Source organism: Choristoneura fumiferana, chromosome 9, assembly GCF_025370935.1.
Source record: "Choristoneura fumiferana chromosome 9, NRCan_CFum_1, whole genome shotgun sequence".
Lineage (NCBI taxonomy): Eukaryota > Metazoa > Arthropoda > Insecta > Lepidoptera > Tortricidae > Choristoneura > Choristoneura fumiferana.
The window spans coordinates 9,343,566-9,370,219 of NC_133480.1; the positions used below are offsets into that span (position 1 = coordinate 9,343,566).

General features: G+C 34.7%; 1 protein-coding gene across 4 annotated transcripts in view; it reads left to right on the forward strand.

The window, feature by feature from the left end:
• The window catches only part of LOC141431171 (small G protein signaling modulator 2-like), a 66,896-nt gene extending 53,472 nt beyond the window's left edge, over positions 1 to 13,424 (forward strand). For 3 of the 4 annotated variants that reach the window (XM_074092213.1, XM_074092211.1, XM_074092212.1), the window contains exons 9-23: positions 601 to 720; positions 2,353 to 2,489; positions 3,053 to 3,150; positions 3,558 to 3,696; positions 4,351 to 4,529; positions 4,803 to 4,947; positions 5,254 to 5,413; positions 5,919 to 6,111; positions 6,298 to 6,829; positions 7,101 to 7,258; positions 7,652 to 7,776; positions 8,704 to 8,883; positions 9,637 to 9,763; positions 10,442 to 10,592; positions 13,301 to 13,424. In XM_074092213.1, the coding sequence (XP_073948314.1) occupies positions 601 to 720; positions 2,353 to 2,489; positions 3,053 to 3,150; positions 3,558 to 3,696; positions 4,351 to 4,529; positions 4,803 to 4,947; positions 5,254 to 5,413; positions 5,919 to 6,111; positions 6,298 to 6,829; positions 7,101 to 7,258; positions 7,652 to 7,776; positions 8,704 to 8,883; positions 9,637 to 9,763; positions 10,442 to 10,592; positions 13,301 to 13,389 (2,533 nt within the window). In that variant the 3' untranslated portion in view covers positions 13,390 to 13,424. The remainder of the gene's footprint in view (positions 1 to 600; positions 721 to 2,352; positions 2,490 to 3,052; positions 3,151 to 3,557; positions 3,697 to 4,350; positions 4,530 to 4,802; positions 4,948 to 5,253; positions 5,414 to 5,918; positions 6,112 to 6,297; positions 6,830 to 7,100; positions 7,259 to 7,651; positions 7,777 to 8,703; positions 8,884 to 9,636; positions 9,764 to 10,441; positions 10,593 to 13,300) is intronic. The other variant, XM_074092214.1, reaches the window with a different exon arrangement.
• Positions 13,425 to 26,654: the final 13,230 nt, after the last annotated feature.

A 26,654-nucleotide genomic window follows, 5' to 3' on the forward strand; every position in this document is an offset into this window, starting at 1 on the left:
ATGTAAGAGCTATAAGTACCTAAATTATGATATTTATTTCTGGGAGAAAATATTGTACCTATCATTAAAGTAGAGCATTTCGTGATAGTGTATTATACATATATACGAGTATATACATATAAGTACCAAGCCGTAAAGGCTCAGTAGATCGGATCCGGTTAAGCCCCTCAGAAAATAAAGAAATATATTCATTATATCAAATAATATTCATACTTAGTAAAGATAGTTAATTGGTCAGGTCATTTGGTTTGACCAATCCAATTTATGTCTCAACCCTGAACAGAAGATCTGAAATTAAATATGCTTGCTCCATATTTATACCTACGCTTGCCATAAGGGGCCTTCTATATCCGGAGGGACTTATCAGCTTTATTTATTTTTGCTTTATTTACCTATTTTTAGATATTAATCTAATTAATACAAGTATATTTAAAAACATCACATTTACGAAACATTAACTTAGACTAGGGGTTTCTAAAATTTTCGTTACTTTCAAACTTTTGACGTAAAGTGTGGCTCCAATCTTGTGTAATTTTTTTAATTTCTTTTTATCCGCTTTGTTTACTAGTCGGTCTTTATGTTAGCTTGCCTGTTGTGTAGTTTGCTCCGCTGTCACCTAGTGCATGCGTCCGCGTGCCCACACAAGTGTGTTCTGTGCAGTATGGCGCCGGTCTGCACTGTGTTCAGGCGGCGCTGCCTTGGCCCTCTGTGTATAGATTGGTACGTTGCTTTTTTTTCTATTTATTAATTTCTTTAGACGTCATACAGCCAGTCTGTTTGAACCTGAACGAAGCACTGGTATACCTATAGATATATATAGACTTCAGATTCAGTATACATACAGGGAGTCTCTGATCACGGGGCTTTAAATCCAGGGTTCGATTCTGCTCGCATAACTGAGCTACTTTTGTTTTGCTACTTTAAAAAAATATAACCACTATTCATTTTTTTTTTTCATGCAAATTAAAACGTTTTTTCATTGCAAATTAAAATTGTTTTTTGTTCTGTGTTATTGCTTTATTCGAGCTTTATGATGACGTTTGAACTTTGTATATATATATATATAAACAGTTATGTATACATTATTTCTTAGCTTTAAATGTGGGATCGATTAAATGCATAAACTGAGACCTGTTTTGCCGTATATTTTTTTTTTCATGTAAGATTAAACTTTTTTCTTTGCTTATCATATAATACGAAATTGAACGCACTTTGGTATATGTTTATCTTAGAGATGTCAAATAAATGACAAAAAATACTTTAAGGCCCCCGTACCAAGAGACAGCGATAACACCGCCATGTTCGATACGGCGTTTAATTTTTTGGATGAATAAATCTTAGTCTTTTAAAAAGCTTATTGTTAAAATAAACGTTTTGTACAAAAATATATACCATGGTGAGTTATTCATTTTGCCCATGGTCAGAAACACCCTGTATATGTAGGTTAGATGTCAATGCAAATACTGCCTACACAAACTAATGTTAACAAAAAACCTATATGTACAAGAAAATATTCTTTTAAAAAAAAATGTCTACTTTGGACGGTGTTTAAAACTCGTAGTTGCCCAGTTCTCATATTTATTAAGCGTTGTAAATGCTTGCGGCGGCTGACAGTCCTAATGGTGTAGTTAATTATGCCTCTCAGTGTAAATTAAAGTAAAATTCTGCTTAATTTGCATGCTGTATCTAATTTAATGTGTCCCTGTTGTATCTCATGAATAATATAGCACTTACCACGGATGTGGAGCTCCATCTAGAATACAGTTTTAGTCCATTTGGATAACAAAATTCGGGACTGTTGTGAGACGTGATTAAATTAAAAATTAAACGGTTCAGCTTACACCGGTACTAGAAAAGGAAAAGTGGAACAGAACTTTTTTTTTATACAAATGGATTCTGACCGTTTAGACAATACAGTACGTTCTACGGTGAATTAGGAAGTAAATGGCTCGACTATACAGTGTGACTAAGTGTAGCGTATTTAGGCTAGAGCTGGTAAATGTTCATTGTTTCCACACACATTATTAATATTATTAATAGTAATTATGGAAATTAGCACAACATATTCACCCTAGTTACGGATGAAGTAATAACTTTGTGTTGTTTGCGGAATGTCCTGCCTGCGTCTGTGTTCTCGATCGCTACAATATCTGGCCGTTTATAAATCTAGGGAAAAACATCAATTAGGCAAATGTGCCATCTTTGTCGATATCTTCGCTTACGCGTGATTGTGGTAAAATGCAAGCCTATTTCTGTATAAAAAAAAAAACATTTTTTGCACCCATGGGACCCATGGCCAGAAAAAAATGAATCATTATTTGAATCATCCTATAATTTTGTTCGTGTATGCAGCGTATACTGGGCGATGTCACTGCAAGTGTGTGTGTGGGAGGTCGTGTACGTACACGTGCACCGCGCGCGCGGCGCAGACGCACTCATCCTGGTCGGCCAGGACGGCGTGCAACGCCCGCCCATACACTTCCCTAAAGGTGAGCATATAGAAATTAAAATCAATATAATTATAATTAGAACTTCAATACTGCAACATATTATTATAGTGATTTGCAATAACGTGGTGATGTAGTAAGTAACTCGATTTAACCCGGTTTTCTAAACTTATATTGCTTGACGTCAGTGATGCATGATCCTCTCATCTAATCTTTGTTAATTGGTGGTGGCTAATAATGGTCAAAATTGGTGCGACGTAGTATACACCAATTTTTTTCTCTTAGGTCATTTCTAAAAATCCGGACACATGGAAAGTCCGGCCGCAATCCTGACAAAGGGTGAAAAATCCGGACATGTCCGGACAAATCCTGACATATGGCAACCATAGCGGTGTTACATCCGAAGACATTTTAAACTCGCGCTTCTATCTACAGATTTTCGTCAGAATAGGTTCACGTTCACTCCACGCTATTGATGATTTATCACTTACTCCGTCTCGTATTACCACTAATTTGTGGCAATAATTAAAATTTTCTTTATGTAGGAGTATTGTTTCGTACCTTCACTTTCACGAAATAAATGTTATATTAATATTGTGATGCAGGCGGGCATTTACTATCGTTCCTGAGCAACTTGGAGACTGGTCTGTTGCCGCATGGACAGCTTGATCCGCCGCTATGGTCTCAGAGAGGAGCTGGAAAAGTAAGACTTAGCTGTCTCAATTCTCGGTACTATCCAAATTGATGTCATTGTAACTTACAATTTAATTGTAACATGTTGAACTTAATGAATTATTTGGAGTAAGTACCATGTTGGAACCTCTTAGTCGAGGTGGGTGGCAACAAAAAAATACTTAGACCTCATCGACCAGATTGACTAGTATTGTTCCGTTAAATTTCAAAACTGTCACAGCTTTATGTTTTTTTTCCGTCCTGCGATATGGCTAGAAACCGCTGGTGAAAGCAAATTCATTTCGATGGCAAAACCGTTTCATAATTCTTTAACGTTCATTCAAGCACATGTACATTTAATTTTAAGCAATTAAGTATGTCGTGCCATGCTACCCCTAACTGGCTTAACATCTAACCACAAATCCTCTTACTTCGTAGGTGTTCGGTCGGGGCAAGGGTCGAAGGCGGCCGATGCCGAGCCTCTGCGAGAGCGGAGAAACCGAGGAGGCCGAGTGGGAAGAGGCGGCTGGCGACTACGTGTTCCGTATTGTGAACAACGCTATTGCTGATAGAGAAGGTAAGGATATCAGGATACTAGTAAATACGGAAGGTATACCAATCAACTGACGTACTTTTTAGAAAACGGTCAAAACACGATTCACCCATAGATTTTCTAAAACAATAGTTAGCTGTAACGTCATTTATTTATTTGACAATTTAATCGACTATTTATTTACGCAATCAAATTTTGCAAGTAATTGAAAGTTATTCTGTATTTCAGGGCCAAAATTTATTGTTTTATGGTGTCATATCAATTCTATCCTATTATGATGCAACGTATATGCCTTATGGCAGGCTTATAATGTTTGAAAATGTTGAAGGTAAAATAGAAAATAGCTAAGTATTCAACATTATTCAACACAATGAAATCAATCAATTATTTTGCTGGGTATCGAACATGTCATAGTGGAACTTTCCTCTAAGACACAAACTTTTTTAAATTCGTGTATCACGATATTGTATTATAACTTTATATGTATAAATTTGTTGAAATAAAATAACTGAATGAGATAGTAAACTTCAACGCGATATTTATAAAATTAAGGCTACTGGTAGGTACCTAAAGTAAAATTATCTATGATAGGTAAGTTACGCCTAAAATTTTCAGTTTGAAAACTGTCTTATCTATAACGAATTGTCTTACGAGCACATTTTTCAAAACGTATTCCAGCCATGCGGCACTCTTTGTTGGAGCGATCAGTGCAGTCACCACCTCGCACACCCCGACTCCCGTTGGCATCTACGTCTACCACATCATCGGACTCCAGTACTATGTCCGTGGACTGTCCACCGTCCGCTGGCCTCAATGGACACCCCCCACCAATGATTCCGCATCATCCCATTGAACAGGTACCTAATTATCATAATGACATCTTTTCTAGGGCACTTGACAAGACGAATAGTAACGTAAACCGCATAAAAGCTAAATGCTGCAAACGAATTACCTAATATCCGTCTCTTACGCGTAAGTTTTCTACGCATTGATAAGAGTGAATTATACTCGTATTTTCGGCTTGCGTCGTCTCCCGTTAATTTCTTAGACATTGTCAACGAACACTTAAACGGTGACGAATACCCTGGCATTAAATCTACTGTTTGCTGATGCTTTAAATTGTGTTTTAGTCGGCATCAATCGAGCTGGTGTGCAGCACAATGCGCCGGCAGATTATATCGCGTGCGTTCTACGGGTGGCTAGCATACTGCCGACATTTGTCCACCGTTCGCACCCATTTGAGTGGCCTGGTGCATCTCAATATTGTACCTAGAGGTAAACCTTCTTTTAAGATATAATAAAATGATGTATAATGTTATGTTGAGTCCGTTTGTTGTTGTGTCTGTTTGTTGTCCGAATGTTTCAAAAGCTTATAAACTAAGCGTGTGGCGGTTAGCGGTTTGTGGCTGTTAAGAGTTTTTTGTTACTTTAAGAATTAATTAAGGAAACGCATTCGACAGATTGATTAAGTGATGGAAATTTAGGATAATGAATGTGAAAGTCAACACTACAAGCTTGGTTTTAAACCTATCTAAATATTTAGCCCCCAAATAGTTACATCCGTTAAATATTCTGTTTTAGATGATACTGAAGGCGGTCTCACTGAAGAATTGTGGCGATCAATGACGGACGAGCGGGGTGCCGTCGCCGACAAAGATGAGGTGTACCGGCTAGTGTATTATGGCGGGGTGCAACATGATATTAGGCGTGAGGTGTGGCCCTATCTGCTTGGATACTACGAGTGAGTATTCTATGATATCTCTTCTACAAACAGTCAGGTTAAGCCATGATATGTCTGTCGATAATATGTGAGGTATCGTGTCGGTAGTAAAAACCTAGTTGACAGAAAAGTTCGACTTGTGATAAACCTGATATCTATAAATAGTCTAAATAGTATCTATTTCATAGTCTGTATGAGCAATAAGAATTTGATCTGTACCTAGTAATCTACGTTTTGCGACAAGAGTTCAATATTAAAACGTGCTTCGGAGTTTCATGGTGAAACAGTAGAGGGTGAAAAATATAGTGTGGCGCAATTACTTAGAGGATCATAAACGGCACGAACAAGAAAAGTGGCACACTATATCTGAGCATTGTCGTAGCAAAGAAAATACCTAGGCATCCAATTTACCTGGTAGGAACGTAAATGTTTTAATTGCTACGAAAATGCTCTTTGATATCGTGTGTCAACTACTCTTGTACGTGTCGTTTATAATCATATCAACTTTTATCATGTATACCCCAAGGTTTGGCTCAACGACAGAAGAGAGAGCTGAACAGGACACAGCTAACCGTCGTCAATACGAGACGACGATGTCGGACTGGCTCTGCGTCGAAGCGATCGTCCGGCAGCGAGACAGGGAGGCCACTGCGGCGTCCATAGCGCGCCTGAGTGAAGCTTCTGGAAGGTTGAAGCCAGCTGACAATACGTCATGTGAGGTAAAAATCACTTGATATAATTTTTGGCTTAACGACGGAAGAGAGATCAATAACGATAACAACTTGTTTTACATTAACAGGATATGGATTTTATAATAAAAAAGTTATATCTCTAATGGATTTGCAGCTGAAAGAAACCACTGTTTTATTTTTGCACAGCATAAAGATTTTCATTTTAATATACAGGTGTTCGAAGATGACTGCAGCGTCATATCCGACAATCCGCCAGTGGTATCACCAGAACCAAGTGAAATCGAACAGAAGAAACCTGATACAAAGCCAGTTTTGTCCAGGGCGCCGAGCATAGACGAAGTAGACAACATAGAAATGGATTCAGAAGATAAAGGGAAAGTAAACGGAGAGACTGAGATGGGTGATAATAGGGATGTAGATTTAGACAGTCTGAAAGACTTAGATGAGGAAGAAGAAGTACATATTAAGAGCACAGTTGAAAACCCTGATATGAGAAGGGAGAGTATAGCGGAGATAAAAAGGTTAGCTGAGGGAATAGTGCAAAAAGGTGGTGGCCGAGGGCCACTGTGTAGCGTGGATAGTGCAAATATAAATCTCAATGGGAATGACTTGAGGTCGTCGCTGGATGAGAGCCAGCCGATTATGCCTCAAGAAATACCACCGCCGCAACACACAAGTGTGATTATTACGAATCCATCTGTTGATCTTGCGGCTTCTGGGTCGCCTGCGTCTGGTGGGACTACTGGTACGGTAGTATATTATGGCCTTGCTTTTTTAGTTTCGCTGAAAAGTACCGTTTAAAATATTCTTATTCTATGCAGATCATTATAAAAAAAAAACATCGGAGAACATTTTGGAACCTATAATCATACAAAATTCAAAAAGTTAGTTTAGAGTGGTCAATAAACCTCTCTGTCATCTGCACAAAGGATGGTTGCGCAGTTCGTTATATTAAAATTTTTGGAGTCATGATACTTTTATGTCCTGCTCTAATTTCACACGTGTGCGTGGTGCAGCGAACGTGAGTCCTGCACGCAGTCCGTTGGGTGTGGTACGCGAGGAGTCCCACTCAGCCGGCGCGTCCTTCGACACCCTGGAGCCGAGTAACGACCCACGCCCTGAGAACCGCTCCAACTGTGTGTCCCCTGCCAGTTCCAATGGAGGCGTTTACTCGGTAATAAGCTCGGACTACTAATGCTTAAAGCCCTGTGAAATGGAATTTATCATGCTTGTGCAATTTTCATTGGTCCATGGATCTCATTGCAAATGCTTTAAGTAATAGACTTCAAAGTACTGCCAGGCCGTTTAATTGAATGGGAATCACTCCCCTGCAAGAATTCACAAGAATAAAACGAAACATAATCATTAGATCGATCGATTTATAAAGTTTCTAATAGAAGTAAGAATCCATTCCATGGTTTTAGAAAAAATACTAAGTATCTTAGGTATTTGTTTTGCTTTGTCCAATCAAATCAGAAAAATGACGAAAATATTTTAACGTTTAGTTCCTTTTACAAAGCAGCTCTAGACATTGGAATTATGATTGTTATGTCCTTTTTTTTTGCAGAATGAATTGGTTGAGAGTTTTGCATTAAATTTGCATCGCATTGAAAAAGACGTCCAGAGGTGCGATAGGAATTATCCATTCTTCACTGATGAAAATTTAGATAAATTGAGAAATATTATGTGCACGTGAGTATTTATATTTATTATCTTTCTATTTGATCTCAGTAATTGCGATATTTGTTGCTCAGCATTTTGACTGATGTTAAACAAAAAAACCGGCCAAGAGCGTGTCGGACACGCCCGAAATAGGGTTCCGTAGCCATTACGAAAAAATTAGTAATATTTTTCTAAGGGTTTCGTGTTTTGTACGGAATATTCCAAGTTTAGGTATATTTTATACCTTAGGCTGCTATTTACTCTTAAACTACTAATAATCTCAATAAAACTTAACTGTTGTAGTTTTCCTTGTAAGTTCGATATACTTACTACCATCCTGATTTTTTTCTCCGGTTTAGATTCTAGAGGGGGGGGGACAGGCTCGATTTAAATAAAAAATTACAATTTAAAGTTGAATATTTTGCAAACATATCACTGAATCGAAAAATCGTCTTAGCAAACCCCTAATGGTTTTAAAAGACCTATCCAACGATACCCCACACTACATGGTTGGATGAGAAAAAAAATCATCCCCACTTTACGTCTATGGGAGGTAGTAGGTACTCTAAAAAAATATTTTTTTAATGTTTTATTGTACCATTTGGTCGGCATAGTCAGCATATTCGTGCAAAATTACAGCTTTCTAGCATTGATAGTCCTTGAGCAAAGCCGCGGACGGACAGACAGACAGACAGACATGGCGAAATTATATGGGTTCCGTTTTTGCCATTTTGGCTACGGAACCCTAAAAAGAAAGCGCTTAGGTCTTAAAACATCCAACGGAGTTTAAAATTTGTGGATTCTAGAAATAAAAACCTTGATTAAAAGCTACGAGGTGGGTATCTAGCAAAAAGGTTTGATATGATAAGGATAAGGGCAATCATTGCAGAAGAAATAGATATACTTCATCCAAGCCAAGTTACTTGATATGTTGACGACATAATACTCTGCTTGTAGATACGTCTGGGAGCATCTCGAGATGGGATATATGCAAGGCATGTGCGACCTGGCGGCACCGCTACTAGTGATGATGCGCGAGGAGGCCGCGGCGCATGCGCTGTTCGCTCGTCTTATGCATCATGCGCAGCACAACTTCCCTTCGGGGCAAGCCATGGACGCGCACTTTGCAGATATGAGGTGAGTTTATTAAAAAATTGCTCCTTTATCCCCTATCCACCTGGACGGTGCTAAAAAGTTCATGGTTGTTATTTTATATTCATTAGCTTCACGTGCACAAGCCATGAAATGCACACTTTGACAGAGAAATTAATGATATTTATTTCTGATTTGAAATTTTGACTAGTCTTTACCAAAAACCAGTGTACAAATTAGTTAAATTAATCCTAAATATTTCAGCAGGTTTGGTTATTTTGACTAAACATACCTGTAAACCTTTTTTCAATATTTTTTAGTTGATCAATGATTTCATATTGTGATAGATGAGATGTTCAAAATGTGTATAGCATCATAGGTATAATTGTGACTACATTTTGAATCAAAAAAATCATATTAATAAAAATTAATATAGCCATCGGCTGAACTATTCCGAATCTTTAAACGACTTGTGTAGGTGTCGTTTAATGGACCGTCTCTTCTATGTGTATACTTGTGTAACTGCAGGTTAACTGATTATGATGGTCGTATAATGAACCTTCTGTGTATTATAATTGAGATAGAATTACATTATTAAAATTTCGAGTGGAGATCCGTTTAAAATTACCGGTGGAACATTAGATGGACGGTTACAACCCACCTCAAAGACCATAAAGTGACTTTTGGCTGCATTATAATGTACATTAAAATATATTTTAAACAATGGCTTAAGGCATACGCCTTTAGCCTCACAGACACAATGATGGTGTTACTACCATTGAACCCATTTTCCTACAGATCACTAATTCAGATCCTCGACTGCGAGCTGTACGAGCTAATGCACGCGCATGGCGACTACACGCATTTCTACTTCTGCTACCGCTGGTTCCTCCTCGACTTCAAGCGGGAGTTGCTATACCAGGACGTGAGTATCTGATCCTGGCCAGTTAACTGTACGAGCCAATTTCAGTCTTTTGAATCTGTATTAGGTATATTTTAATAACTTCCTGAAATATTCTGGAACAATTTAAAGTTATGATTGAAAATCACGAAAGTTTTAACCAATATAAACGTTAATCAAAATTATCTAAGTATGATACGATTATTATTTAATCCCTGGATTGATTTAAGTTAATCACTCGGAGACGAAAGGTTTATTTAAAATAGATGCCAGGCGGTGCTCACGCTGAGTGAGGCCCTTAGGTAGTACTTGTGTTGTGAACGAAATGTATTTTATTTTTCTTTTGTTTTATTATGGCTGTTGTTATATTCCTTCATTTCTTTTTTTATTGTACACTAGCCTGTTGCCCACGACTCCGTCCGCGTAGAATGTGTTTATCACTGTCCCACGGGTAATATGCAATGTTCCGGAATAAAAACTATCCTATGTTCTTCCCTGGGACTCGAACTATCTAAGTATATCGAATTTCATCCAAATCGTTTCAGCGGTTTAGACGTGATGACTGATGAGGTAACAAACAAACAAACAGACTTGCAAACTTTCACATTTATAATATTAGTGGGATTTAAAGTCCAATTTTGTCCAGATTAATCTTTCCTATTCTTCTTCTTCATATATGTATTGTCGACTGTTGTTACGCAGGTGTTCGCGGCTTGGGAGTTGATCTGGGCGTCGCGGCGCGTGGCTTCAGAGCACATGGTGCTTTTCCTGGCGCTGGCGCTGCTCGAGACCTACCGCGACGTCATACTCGCGAATGCCATGGACTTTACCGACATCATCAAGTTTTTCAACGGTACGTTACAATACAATACAATACAATGACTCTTTATAGTACACCAGAAATAGTAAGCGATACAGAAAACAGGTACACAGAGAGAAGATTACAAGGTAAGCAAATAGGCGGCCTTATCACTTAAGAGCGATCTCTTCCAGGAAACAATTTAATAGAAAGAAGGAAGGATTAGTTTACAGCAGGTGGTACGTTAGTAATTTTTCGGTGAAAATATGATTTCCAAATTATTAATTTCCCAAATGTTTCGTAGACGAACGATTTTTCTGAAACCTTAAGTAGGTGCAGTTGGTGCAGTCGAATAAATTTAAGCATGACCCAGGGTGGAACCTTTGTCCTATATGTCATGTTGTCATCTCATACTTTTATCAAGTAAATCACAGTGAAATTGATTATTAAAAGTGTATTAAGTTAAAGGCGTGCATTTGTTTCATTTGATTTTAACGAAACTTGTATAATTTAATTTTAATTTGATTTAATTTTACTTTATTTTATTCTGTTTAATTTGATTTAATTGTATTATATTTTAACTTAATTTGGTTTTAATTTAATTTATATTGATGTAAAATATGGGTTACCAAAATGACTTGAAATAAATGTTTTTTTATATTTACAGGATTGTTATATATAAAACTAACCTAACCTAACCTGTAGAGTTCTACAATACAGTCCTGAAATATATCCTGAATAGTTCAGTTTCAGACAAAAAATCGTTCGTCTATTATGAAACAGTTGGAAAATTCATTATTTTTGAAAAAGAAAAGTTTGGCGAAAAGCCAGGATCCCATAATTTACTCATCTTTTTTTCCTCCCAGTTGGCAAACATTAAAACTATTTTAACTGTGGCAACTATCGTTTGAAAGTTTTAACTAGCGCTGAACTTGAACCTTGAACCGGATCATCATTCTGATGATAAGCCTGTGCCCAGCAGCAGTGCGTAGATATATAGGCTTTGAGGTTGATTTTAAAAAATAAGCTATTGAAACTGTTTCACCTCACATTGATTAATTTTATTTGACAGATAAATGTGATGCCGTCTCCGTCTATTCAACAAAACAAACAGAGGCGGCGGCATCACATTTAACTTTATTCGTCAAATAAATTTTTAATCAATACCATAGGACGACAACACACACACACACATGGTGAAGCAAGGGGTTAGTCTTTTCTTTTGTACAATTAAGAGTTTACATACATTCATTTTATCAAAGTGATGCAGTTAGGTACATTACAATTATATAACAGAAATATATCATACAAGTCATAAACCACCGGCCAAGAGCGTGTCGGACACGCCCAAAATAGGGTTCCGTAGCCATTACGAAAAAATTAAGTAATATTTTTCTAAGGATTTCGTATTTTATACGGAATCTTCCAAGTTTAGGTATATTTTATACCTTAGGCTGCTATTGAAGAGTAAAACTACTAATAATTCTCAAGCAAACTTAGCGGTTATAGTTTTCCTTGAAAGTTTGATATACTTACTACCATCCTGATGGACGCTAATTTTAATGAAAGCACTTTAAAGTTGAATATTTCGCAAAAAAATAAATGAATCGAAAAATCGACTTAGCAAATCCCTAATTTTTTATTGTACCATTTTGTCGGCATAGTTTACATATATATCCGTGCAAAATTACAGCTTTCTAGCATTGATAGCCCCTGAGCAAAGCCGCGGACGATCGGACAGACAGACAGACATGGCGAAACTATAAGGGTTCCGTTTTTGCTATTTTGGCTCCGGAACCCTAAAAAGATATTTTCCATTACTTATTTTCTCATAGATTATGATGAATTAATTAATGATGTAACAGTACTTTAACTATCTTATCGTAGTACCACATTAACCGGGACACTAATCAAGAATCACATTCAAACATACCGCCGAAACAGTTAGATAAGAGGGCAAGGGGAATTACCTACAGCATACCTACTTTGTTAACAATGTTCAATCTGCGATGACCTTGCTAGCGTAAATCCGCTTTGCGATAAGTTTTTTTTACCCAGATGGTAATAGTACTAAGTCGTAAAATTTGGCCAAGTGTGTGTCGGACCACTCGTAGTCTAAATAAAGTTGAGATGGTTTTGGTTTATAGCAATTGTTAAGCCGCTTACAGAAAAGAGGGAATGTCGTGGTTACGTCCGTTTCTGCAAGTCTAGGTACGGAGTTCTTATTTTTACTATAGCAAGAGGAAGAGAGAATTTCGTGTTAGGTATGTTTATTTAATGATAGTCTCGTGGCCTATGTAATTACGGTACGCGACTTTAAAAAGCCTTACGTTGCGATTATATAACATATTGATTAAGATTATTATTAAACTAGCCAGATCCAAACTTTTAATATAATGTATAAATCTCAAAGAAACACTGTCTGTCCGTCTGTGATACAATTTGGAATAGAGATAGTTTGAGACCATGCATGGTAACGATATAGGATCATTTTTATCCCGAAAAATTACGCGATTCTCGCTGGATAAACGTATTCTTCACAGAGTAGCGGGTAACAGTAAGTATATTAGGTATAAATACGAAAGCAACATACCTATCGATCTTGTTTAAATTTGGCAAAAAAATGAGCATTAAGAAATAAAATATAGACTACTTTTTAACCCGGAAAATTGCACAGTTCCCGCGGGGTAGCTATAAACAATTTCTCTGCAGGTGAAAACGCAGACAACAACTAGTCATATAATAAAGTTCTTTGTTTACAGAAATGGCGGAACGACACGACGCAGCAGCTGTGCTCTCTCTCGCGAGAGACTTAGTGCTGCAAGTTCAAACATTGATAGAGAACAAATAAGGTTTAAATTGAAACAATAAATATACCCAACTTAATCACTGATCTATCTTTATCGATCATCGAACGTATGACAACTAAATGGTAAAAGATAATGGCTAGTTATAAAATAAATACGATTAAAATAGTTTGTGTAACAATGTTCTTTTTGTGTTACAAGTTATCTTTAAAATATTTAAAGTCAAGATTTTGATACTTGCATTAAAACTATAATACTTGCCGTTTTAAATTAAAAGGTTTTTCACATTAATTTACTAGAAACAGGTAGGTACTATATTCATTTAAAGAAAAAATACTTCTTGTACAGTTGGTTCGAATCTGGTATTTATAAAACAATATTAAACGCGCAATTTCATAGTTCAAAATAAAAAAAAACTTAATCGTAGATTTTACTTGGAATTTCTGAGGGAAATGCCTATGAAACACATTTCTTACTGCATGTACCTATATTTCAAAATACTATGATTCATGCTACAAGGAAAACGTACGAGGAAACCTAAACCGATACTCATTCATAAAAAATGAATCTGCCGGAAACGTATTGATAACAGTACTCCAATATGGAATACTCCACCCGACACCCGACTTACATAGAGATGTAAGTACTATTTTGTACTTGCGAGCTGCAGAGGAATCCCCTGCGTCATTGACTTATTCTTATTATAATACACTGCCCTTATAAGGCAATTGGCAGTAAAAAAATCACTTTTGAGTTATTTATACCATCACGTAGCCTGAAACATTCTCTATCAGATGAACTAAGCAAATTGGCCGTATCTTGTCTACAACATGATCAAAACCCCCTAAGAACAATAAAACCTTCCTAAGGCGACTCCCTAATCGATGTGCACATTTTCTCTGTTTGCTCGAAATGTATAAAAATGGTGTGTGTAATGATTGGTATAAAAACTTTTGATATATTTTCACTGGATATAACAACATTTAATATAATTTCATTGGATATAATCACTCAAGGGACATAATAAACTTTTGGTATAACAAATTTCATGGCTTATAATATGTTTAAATAGTATAATACATTTTTGATATAATGTTTAATGGATATAATGTATATTGGATATAAGTATTAGGGGTATAATGTTTTGTAAGATATATTTTTTTCGGTTGCTATGTGTTTAGAAGGAAAATATATGCACTTATTCTTGTTTTATTTATTTATTAATAAAAAAAACTATATTATTATACAAAAGAGTCGGCTCGCTCGTCTCGCGCGCTGCAAGGTCACAGTTCCACCTAACACTCCTCCTCGCTTCGCTCGTCGTCGTAAACTAACCAAACCCAAAGTACATCAAATCGAGTTAATAACAATAGAAATAAGTTTGGTTTTTAAGATAAATTGCATTATATCAAATTAAAATTATATCAATTGTTGTTATATCCTTCGTTACGCACCGACATCAATCTGTCTTAGAGTAAAATAGGTAAGAAATAATAGTAGTAAGTATTCCAAATTATGCCAATAGTACATTATACCAACTGAGCTTTATATCGAAAAAAGTTATATCCCATGTATGTTATACGTTATGACTGTTAGATTAATAGTACCTGACTGTTAGTATATTACCCTCCGGCGTCTTACGTCAAAGTCGTAAAATGTCCAGGTGTCCAGGTTGTTACATGAGAATATATCAAATGTTGTTATATCAAAAGTGCATTATATCCTTTAATCGTTATATCCAGTGAAAATATATCAAAAGTTTTTACATCGATCGTTACGCACCCCTACAAGTGAGATACTGCCAACTGCCTTATGAGGGCTGAGTGCAGTTCGATATTTCGACTCTACAATTTGTACTACAGTGCAGTGGCGTAGCGTCAGATTTTCCGTGATGAAGACAAAGCAAAAATCGCTTACTTACGTCGTTCATAAATCCTGAATATCTTGTTGTCCTATTATGTAATTATTGGGCAAGCCGATGGGAATAAAGTTATATGTATGCTTCGCCACTGGTATAGAGTCGATCCAGTTGATTGATGCGTGGACTTTTTATATCAGAGGTTTCAAACTTAAACCCTAGCCTTATTTTTCAGTTACTAACTTAATACAGAACGTTTGCAAATTAATCTAATTCAAATGTGATTTTTCTCGGACGTAAAACTTTTGCATATCTTCATCGACCCCTGGAAATCGATTCGACCACTTTACTTACAAAATCACTACTTTATACAACACATGTCATAGTGATGGGCAACCTAATGCCGATGAAGGCGCCTATACAACTTTTGGTAGCGGTGTAGTAACTGTTACTTATTTCTAGTACCTAGGTAACTAGCTACACTTTTCGACCAAAATAGTTGCATGGGAAGAATAGCAACATCATGACAACGTCATTAAATGACTGTGATTGATTTGATTAGGTTGTACAGCCAAGGTCATAAATATATTATAATAATGTATGTTGCCGAAAACACAAAGAATCCTAGTTCAGGCACTTCTTGTTGTACCTAAATATTACTCTAACAGTATCTTTAATTCTTAGTTAAAAATTATGTAAACTGAGTTTTTTTTAATAAAAATTATCTTTTTCTATTACGTTTCAAAGAGGAGGCCTGTGCTCAGCAGTGGGACGTATATAGGCTGGGATTATTATTATTTATTACGTTTCAAAGCGTCAAAAATACTCGTACACACTTTTATGCCACTAACCAGAAGGTTGGTGTTTATATATGCCTATTTGACTCAATGGTTATATTTTAGATATTTATGCCCTCGACTGTACCTACAGTGAATGTTGATTCAAATTGTACCTAAGCTGCGTGCATACCATAAGTACCTACCTTTATCTTTATTCTTATTAAAATGTCATTAACTGGCTATTTGCTAAGTTTCAGGAAATGAGTACAATTTATTTTCATCTGCATTCATTTTTAATAATAAATGAAGATATGATGTAAAATGAGCTTTTGAATAAATTATTATTATTTGTTATTATTATCTTATCTATTAACCGATAGCCATAAGATATAAATATTATAACTAACGATCAAGTATATATCATGATTATTATCATACTAATGATAGCATTAAAGTGGCGTGCAGAAACGCACTGCCCAGAACAATGAAAAATGAAAAATCTTGAAGGTGGCTTACAGCTGAAAAAAGATGATCATGTAATATCGAAACGAAAAGGATGCTTATACTCATACGAGTAATATAATATAACTACTATTTCGTATGATCAAAAGTTTACAATAAGGTATAATATGTTTTGTATTCAAGTATGTTTAAATATCTTCAAGATTCTTGGCCCATCCGATTGGATTGATTACTTATATTAACGAAAAGTCACCCACCACTAAAGTCAAAAATTATTTTTCTTACATTTTATTTATATATAAAGTATGACAGAGTTATTGTCAATATTTTTATCATAACAAAAGTCTAGTCAACTAACTACGCTTAAGTAATACCATGTCTGTCAAATTTAAGAATTATCAATTATATCGAGCCAGTACCTGCCACATATTAACAATTAAAGTGCATATTTGTGATAAGTACGATTCCATCAGCATATCTTTAAGGAATACTTCCCTCCGTGCCTTTTTCTTACAATTCTCTGATATTTTTCAAAATAATGATTTTGGTTGAATCGTCGTCGGTACCTTTTAACTACATCACATTATTCTTATTCAGATTAATTCAATCATTAGTCTACTTAGTAAAACCACTAGTCGTACCCAGTGCTGGCGAAGTCAAATCAATAGACTTAGCCATCATTCGAAACCACTTGCATCAGGATTTGGCCACTAGAGGCTAACAGGAGAACATGCTAGAACTATCGCCGAATGATTATACTTAATTTGTGATTTAGATGCCGGTTAAAACCTAATTTATTGCAGTTATTGCATAAGTACCTACCCTAAAGGTGGAGATAACGTTGTGACGAAAATATATAATAAAATGTTACTTACCTATATGTACCTACCTAAAGTCGTATTCCAAACATACTTAATATAATCTGTAGGTAAATTTCGAGTAGGTAAATTGATGAGTTATCTTGTGTTATACGTACTAAGATCAGTTATGTGCAGTCGAATGTAAAAATATATATACAGCCATAGCGTCAAAATATGTATACATCGATCTTATGTTTAGTGGTATAAAGATGTAGGTATAGATATTTTTGACGTCTTGGTAACGTATATATATTTATGCTTTTGACCGTACCTAATTAACTTAACTTGGGATTAGGTACTAAAATAACCATTACTAATTTCTTGTTATTGGTTCTAATACGCTGTAATTACTATTAGCGAATGATTGACTAGATATAATGTTAACGTTAAATCGGTTTGAACAATGCGCTTCTTGTGTTCGTCCACGCGACTAAACAAAAATAATTATTTTTCACGCTCATTAATTAAATTTAAGGTAATTATTGTTGTAAGTAAGTACTTTATTAGCGCTTCCAAGTTTGGTTTGTGATACCTAATATGACCTCAAAATTAAATTATTTAAGAATAGTACAATTCAATACAATACAAATGTGTGAAATTGAGAAGCGTTTGAACTGCCATTTCTTGTATGTTACGAAAATCGACGAATAAATATCTCCATAAACAAAATGGAATTATCACCACGTATGGTGTGGCGTGTGTGTGGGCTCACATCAAATTCTTATTCCTATTTTTTGTTTTACTACCGATTTGTGTTCATAATAATCACTCTTCATGCTTTTTTGTTCATAATTTTTTATTACTAACAACGGAACTCATACATAACAGACGGTGATCATATATTTTTTTCTAATAATGTCATTACTAGGAACATATTTCAACTCATAATGTTGTTTTTCAGAAAAGTTTCCTTCATAACAGACAAATATCATAATTTTCTTATTAATAATGAATGGCATTAATAAAAAAATATTTGAACTCGTAATATTGTTTTTCATAACGGTAACTATCTATTTAAAATAAGATTTATTTATATCGTTAATTATTTCTATTATAACTATTAGTTAAGAAATATGTTCGGTCCTGTCCTGGCGCTTCGCTGGCCGCCTCGGCTCGCGCGCTGTAGGGTCGCAGGTTCTACTTCACTCTTCCTCGCTTCTCTCGTCGTCGTATCTAACGAAGTCCTTCTTTAAATAGTTAATCATTTCACACCATCGAAAAAATTTCAAGTCCCTGCGCGTCAATAATGCGGATAAGTAACACTTATGTAGGATTAAGAAATATAATGAAAACAAATGAAGAGTCCACGGAAAGAACATGCCTAGTCACCTTTTTTTTAAAATTGAAATTTTAATCTCAAAATGTAGAGCTCACAAAGTACTATGACTTACCACTGAATTAAATAATCTGAAAACAATATAAAATCTATTTTTTTTATCTTTTAAATAAATGGTAACCATAGTAATTGTTCGTGATGACTAACTTTCAAACCGCTATAACTCAAAAAGTTGCTTAGGTGACTAGACACGTTCTTTCCGTGGACCCTTCAAATGGATGGCAAACGAGCAAGTGGGTCTCCTGATGGTAAGAGATCACCACCGCCCATAAACATCTGCAACACCAGGGGTATTGCAGACGCGTTGCCAACCTAGTTAGTATAAAGCAAATTTGTGAATATTGGCGTTAGGAGTTACATTGTTTAGGAGTTTCGATCGTTAGTATTTAAATATTATTTTTATGAAGAGTGATCATTATAATGTAAAATGGTAAGTAATGAGAAATATTTTCGGACTTCCGATAATAGGACTTAAAAAGTTATGTGAAAAATAAATTAATTGAGTGAGTGATGTAATTGAGTTTAATTCATGGACGTATTCCTCTATTTTCGTAATAGATAAGAAACTACTTTTAAAACACTCATATTTATTTTTGACCACCAAAACCAATACAGTAAATTAACAAAAATGAAAAATAAAACAAGGTAAAGAATGAGCGACCGAGTCGGTTAAAGAAATGTTAGGTAATTAAAAAAAAACAGACAAAGTAGGTAGTTCAATGAAGTAAAAGAATTTCTTTGCTCACCCGCGATGTCACAAAAAAAGGTCCGGTTGAGCAAAGGTACTTAGTAGTAGATTGTACAACAAGAGTGACGAGCCATTTTACCCAAGACGTTCATATAACAAGAGAGAGAGAGAGAGCGAGACGTCGAGGGGAAAATGGGCTTAATGCTCGAGTTTCCACTCTGCTTTTCACGTCGATTGCGAGGAAATTTCATAGCAACAGTGGAAACAATTTTCACTTACTACCTTTTATTTTTCATCATTAAATTTTTTAGTTTTATTGATTTATTTTGATTGATTTTAATTGATTTTAATTTTGATATAAATTAAAAATGATTAAAAATATGTAGAAACTTTTTTAATTCTGGCTATTGACACCTGATTACCCTGATCTTAGACGAAGATTTTACTATATATAAAGTCATTTTATGGCGCCTAGATCCAGCATAAACACATAAACACGAACTTTACGAGCATGAGAATGAAAAATTATTTTAGTTAATGGACCTACGCAAAATAACGCCTGAGTTAAATATATAAATAAAAATCACGAGATACTGGAGAAATAAGCTATTTTAATTAAGCGTAATTATTTGCGGGGTTTTATTTAAAAATCAGCACTGTTTAACATCCTATCAGAATTTAATATTTTAATGCCTAAATTCATCAATCAAAGCATTATAAAATGAACATTTGCTGTTAGTAATAAATAAGATATTTATTTTATTCTCTTTATACGAATGTATAAAATAAGTATATTTTGATTGATTCCAGTATTTAAAAAAATATCTCAAAAGAGAAAGAATTTAACGTGGCTTGATTATCTTAGTATCTATCAGATTTTGCCAATCAAAAACAGCAGTCCATCTAGTAGGTACCTATTTCAATTCATATTAAGTACATTAAAAACATATTAAGTAAAATATACTGTTATAAAATTATATATAAGTTATAACGCAATTACTTTTAAGCTTATCGTTACTTAAGAAAAAATAAAACCTATTTATTTAAAGTTTTACTACGTGTAGTTTATATATTCTAATATTGTCTTATTAAATTTTCTATGTATACTCTTTATCTACGTCGATGAGGTTATAATTAATTAGCCCCGAAGCTTCCTATAAGGTGTTTTTGTATAACAAGCGATCGGTGTCCAACAACCCATATAATTATATGTTTGTGATGTTTCGAATACGCTTACCTTATCATTAAATGCATATTTTAATACACATACATACCGTTCTGTACAAGGCAGGCCTAAATCTAAAAATCTATATGTTAGCCAAGCTACTGTGTTATGAACACGTTAACTGGTGTCAAATGTAGTGAAATATTTCAAATAAACTACTGAAAAAGTTTATAAATTAGATGAAACTATAAAAGGTGTTTTATAAAATGAAATTTAACGTCTAGATAAAATTAAATGTTTGTACGAATCGATGTAATAATCATTTTATTCGCACTTGTTATTTAGGAGATGAAATTATTTTTACCTGTTTAGTGTACAGTTGTAAAACTAATAATATATAATATTTATAATAATAATATGTGTAGTATCTAAATAACAGATCGAGTGGTTAATAAAATATTTGAATGTAGAAAATTAATCATGCTAAGATTATATAGTTGTGGGATTTTTAATATATTGTTTCAAATAAATGAGTGAAACACAGGTATCATTAAAATCTCGAAAGTTTGTGAGAGTGTGTGTATATTTGGCTGTAGAAACGATCGTTACGTTTTTACACTAAAATAAATGGGCAGATTTAGATAAAATTCAGCATACAGGTAGTTTATGAACTGGATTAACACAAATTATACTTTTTTTTAGTTCCTGTGATATCGATAAACAATTTGTTATTAGACGAAACCGCGGGCAAGAGCTACAAACATACATGTCAGTAACCTTAACGACATTTTAATTTATACATTTCATTGTGTACTACCTAGTTGAAACTTACCTGTTCATTCTTCAAATTGTTCTATCATTAAGTAAATTCCAGCACAGTCATATTAATCGGGCGTGTAATACGCTGTCCTTGTTAGCCACTCGGTCCACCTCTAGAATAATGTATTAAATTTGTGCTGTATCCTATATGTCCTTTTATACACTTGTATACCTTCCATACATTATGAACGTAATAGATGAGTAGATAAGAATCCCATTAGCGAAAATTGTTTACAGGTATCATCTTGTTGTCTACATCTATGAATTCAGTGGGGCTACTACGAAATTCGAAAATCAAAGTACCGTCCCTCTCACTCTCGTATTTAATAACATTAGCGTCAGCGGGACGGCAAGATACAATGTTTAACTTTTGCACTTCGTAGTATAGGGCCTGGTTTCTGATTGAAACCGAAAGCCTCGGCAGTGTATTCCACGCACTCTAACTTTTGAGCATGTAGTGGAACTTTGTCATAGTAAAATATTGTACATTTCGCTATGGCGTATTAAGAAACTTGCTGCTAGGGATAGACAATATAAAATATAGTCAACGCATTAAAAAAAGCTGATTGAACTTTACTTGGGGCGCTTCAAAGTAGGTACAGTTTAATTTACTTATCGATAAGAGATACGAGCTCTTTTCAAAATAATGACGATATGGCAACGTTTCTTTTGTAGTTTAATACTAGTTTATATCCATGACTGTACATGAGACTTCTGGTCTTCTGATGAGAATACTTAGTGCAGCAACAAAATCAAAAAAGACTACATGAAGACTTGGCTTTTGGAGTTGCACTAACATCAAGTTTCTTAAGGTACCCAACGATATGTTTTTTCCCATATGAAAGTAATTATAGTAAAAAATATAACGTAGCATAATAGATATTTAACGATGTTAATGACATCCTAACCCGTCATTGTTTATAGATTGGTAATGGAACTATTTTTGTGAAAGTCATCTTGTCATTAAAATATGTTTACATTTTAATGGTTGTTTGATTCTTACTAAGGCGTAGTTCAGTCACCAGCACCAATATCTGACACAACAAGCGTGTATAAATATCTGATACGACTCTATTTCTAGGGCTGGAAGGACGTGTCAGATATTTTTGCACGCTCCGCTGTGGCAGATATTAATGCTGGTAACTGTACTACGGTGATGCCCCGGAGTACACTAATGGAGGCTTTCGACGGTGCTGTGACGTCACGATCCGGACGTATTGTGTGAATTGATCAAGTTTACACACTTCACGATTGAATAAGAATGAGTCATCGCTCAAAATTCGCTAGTAAGTACGACTTGCACGAGCCAAACTAAGAGTTATGAATCGATTATCTAGATACGGTATAAAAATAACCATGACACCTCAGTCATTCCTTTAACCATTCATAAAAATATGCTCTTAAACATTTACATACATGTATATTCAGATTTCTGAGAGACAAACAAAATGTCAAAATTTCTAATATCAAAATCTTACCTGTTATAGGCTATTATTACTATATTATAAATAGTAGATAAGGTTTTATTTGTTTGGTTGTTTGTAAACCAATTAAAAGTAAGTATTATACGTTTGTTTAGCTAAATCTAAGCTTTTTTTTCTGACGGATTAGGCGATATGGGGCAAAATCTGAAAAAGAGTCCAAAAATTTCGTAGTTTTTGGTGAATACAATTTTTTCCACAACTTTTTGGAAATTGCAAACTTGGAAATACATAGCCCTAATTGTTCCAAACAACATACTAAAAAATCAGAGATACATAATGTTTTGTTAATTTATTGTTAATTTTGACCGGCCTAATAACTACATAAAATTACACTTCTCTCCCAACGCGCTCCCAATTTCACGCGTGATAGATCTACTATAATCGAGACTATACGATTTTTAGCAGATAATAATATCGGATGCTTTTGATCGAAATTTAGCTGAGAATGAGTACGGCGACCACCTACTCTCAACAGATTCTGGTAGTCAAGAAAAGGGTTGAGTGTCATAATTAGATTTCTTGAGAAAACACATCTTTCTGAAGGTAGCGTATTGCGTAACATTCTTCGTGAAACCCGTTGCAACGGGGTTAGGCAGAGACTTCGTCCTTCCACTTGCTACGATGCGATCCTGGCATACAACCTACCATAGGTACAACTCTTGCTTCCTCTACATTCTCCTCTCCTTTGATTATACATTGGTGAACTGGACCTGATAAAGAAGACCGTAGGTAGGTACCGATACTCTGTTATTAAATAATATTACTATGCCGTGATTGAGCTTAATGGAATCGTTGTGAGATGCACATTGGCTACAATTTATATACACTAGATAGAGCGATGGTAGCATGAAAACGTCCCGAAAAATTATAAGCCAACTGTTGGCTTATATGTCATTTTCCCTCTCAGTCTACATTGTGGCATCGTAGGTATGCAACGTATGCGAAGCGCGCGATTCAAAAGTGCCTCAAAATGACGAAATACGCCGCCATTAAAGTGTGGCGAAATTATAAAGAGAGGAAAATACCCTAATCAAATGCATTTCCATCGGCAAGTAGGTACTCCAGAATCCATGACATTTCGTAACAAAAGATAAAATTATTTTGGTTAGATTGTTTGACTTTTTTATTGGCACAAAGCCGAAATGTACTTATGGATTTTACGCATCAATCTGATAAATTTTTACTTTTATTCTACTTGACAAAATGGCGAATCTAATGAATGTTCTTTGATTTAATAGTTATAATAATTATGTTTATGTACTAATGTTAATGTCTTTCAAAGCCATAAAATAAATAATATGTTTCATAGTTTACAAATTATCTATTTATGTAGTCTTATGTATAGTAATAAAACTGTGTAGTATATCTTTGTAGCGGTCCGAGGGTCACCAACGGTGCTGGTTGAAAATTAGCGCTGGGGTGTTTATTATTAACGCTTCAGCATTATGCTGAGCCAGTGTCCGATTCACAACCGCAATGACACATACCTTTCCTACGTGTTGTTGTGTCTTGTGTTGTGAATAAATGTATTTTCATTCTTTCTTTCATATTTGAATAAATATTTGCATCGTCTGATTGAGTTTTGATGTGGTAGTTTAGATCATAAAAGTGGAATTTAATAATGTAATCAATACTGAATTCGCAAAAAAGTTTGGTACAAACTTTCATAAGATCAATATATTAATTCAAGATAATTCAAAGGTATTTAGTTTGATATACTGAACTACCACATGCAAGTTGATTCATATTTTTACCTGTTTAAAAACTGTTGTAATAAAATTCATTGTAAGATTATTGAGTTTAATATTTGTAGAATAAAACATATACAGAGCGATAAAAAATGTGGCCCTCAAATGTATGCATAAGTTGATATATTTGTATGTAGAGGAATAAACAGTTTTTTAGTATTATTTATTCATGTTTTATTTAATTACACTAACCATCACTTAGTAGCGTCTATCGAGCTCTAATAATTTTCCCCCAAATTTTCGGGGATTCGATATTACCTGGTATCATTTTGCACGCACACATTTTGCAGGTGGTAGGACATTGTGCAAGGTCCACCCGGTTTGCTACCACCATCTTGCTCGCTAATCCTGCTGTGAAGCAGCAGTGCTTGCACTGTTGTGTTTCGGTGCGGAGAGCTCGTGGAGAGTGAGATAGACGGTGAAATTACTCGTAATTGAGGTATCCCATCTTAGGCCTGGGTTATTATTTCGAGAGGTTCAATTGTGTTCAGACTCAAATTTTCAGTTATAAAATTAGAAATATATCGTTTATTGTTTTTAAGTTGCTTAAGATATTATCACTGAAACTTGTGGTAAATACATTTTATTCTATTTTATCTTTTTTTCCACAATAACTTAAATTTTCTGCACAAAAGTCAGTTACGTGGTCAGGTTCGGATTATCCCTGACTACTTTGTAGTATTGTAAAAAATACAAGGTATAGAAAAACTTGCTGTTTAAAACATGGATTGAATGTTCATAATATGATATACCATTCATGCAAACATAAAAAATTAGGACATTGATAAGACTATTTTTTTCTACATTTCCCGTTGTTCCAAAATACACCGTCATTTTCGTAGCCACACTTATTAAGTAATATTTTAAACAAAAAAAGAGGTCAAACCTCCTGTAAATCCTTTTTTAACTATAAGCAACTTTGAAAATAAGACTGCGTAAATATGACGTATAATGTTTATCGCAAGCCATAATTATTTATCTATAATTAATGTAATAAAGGTTCAAGTTAGATTTGCGTCAAAGATCGAGCGTCATTTTCGTTACGGTTGCGACTTGGTGAGTATTGGGTAAATAAATATAATGTTTTACTGGTGCTGTGTCATTTGCAGTTAAGTTATTCAATATTGATTTCATTTCCTTCAAACCTATAGGATATTTACTGCAGAGCCGCGAAAGTAAGAACTTTTAAATTTCGTGGTCATCATTTTCGTGGTGCTATGGGCCACGAAACTGATTAAAGACCACGAAAAAGATGATTTTCCTACAAGTAGAAAAAATACAGAACACTTTTTATAGAATTTTCTGCTTTTTACAGTGTAACCGTTTATGCCGTTATTGATTTAATTGATTTAAATGAAGAATGGTTGACCGTCAACAACATTTGCTCCAGGTGTGGTTATAGGAATTATGACCAGTGCGACGCCAATTTTGTTAACTGGCGAGAGGTTCAAGAATTATTTTGCCCTGAATGTACGTGTGAAATGTATATATCTAAATATTTAAAAAAAACTTCGTCATTTAGAGGAGCATTTTGTTGTGTTGTTTCGTTGTAACATAATTTCGTTCGGGTCTACCGTAGACCTACACGGGGGGAAGGTATTGAAAGCTGTTTTGGTTTGTGAGTTGAAGTTATTAATCTTACTTTAATTAAATAATTTCTAGATAGTATTTAAAAGGTTACAAAAATGACAATTTGTAGTCGTCATTTTCGTGGTCAAGTTTTAATTTTTTTTTTATATAGATATCGATTGTCTTTTTCTGTTGATACCTGATTAATTAAATAATGCTTATTTTTTTTCTCATTATGATCGGATTTTCATTCAAATAGTACAATTATAAGATTTTAAAATAAACAAAATGTTCTTTTTCGTGGTCTCGGTGCTCATTTTTGTTACCGTTAAAATTGGATTTTTGCTTTTTTTAACCAAAATAAACTTTATCGATCTCTTATAATATAAAGCATCTTATCGATACATATCCTTATGTTAAAAATAAAACAGACCACATCAAAATGTGTGTTTATATTTCTGTAACATTTATCTTACACCTCAAATAATTACCCGCCTCTAGGTTGGCAGCGCATCTGCAATACCCCTGGTGTTGCAGATGT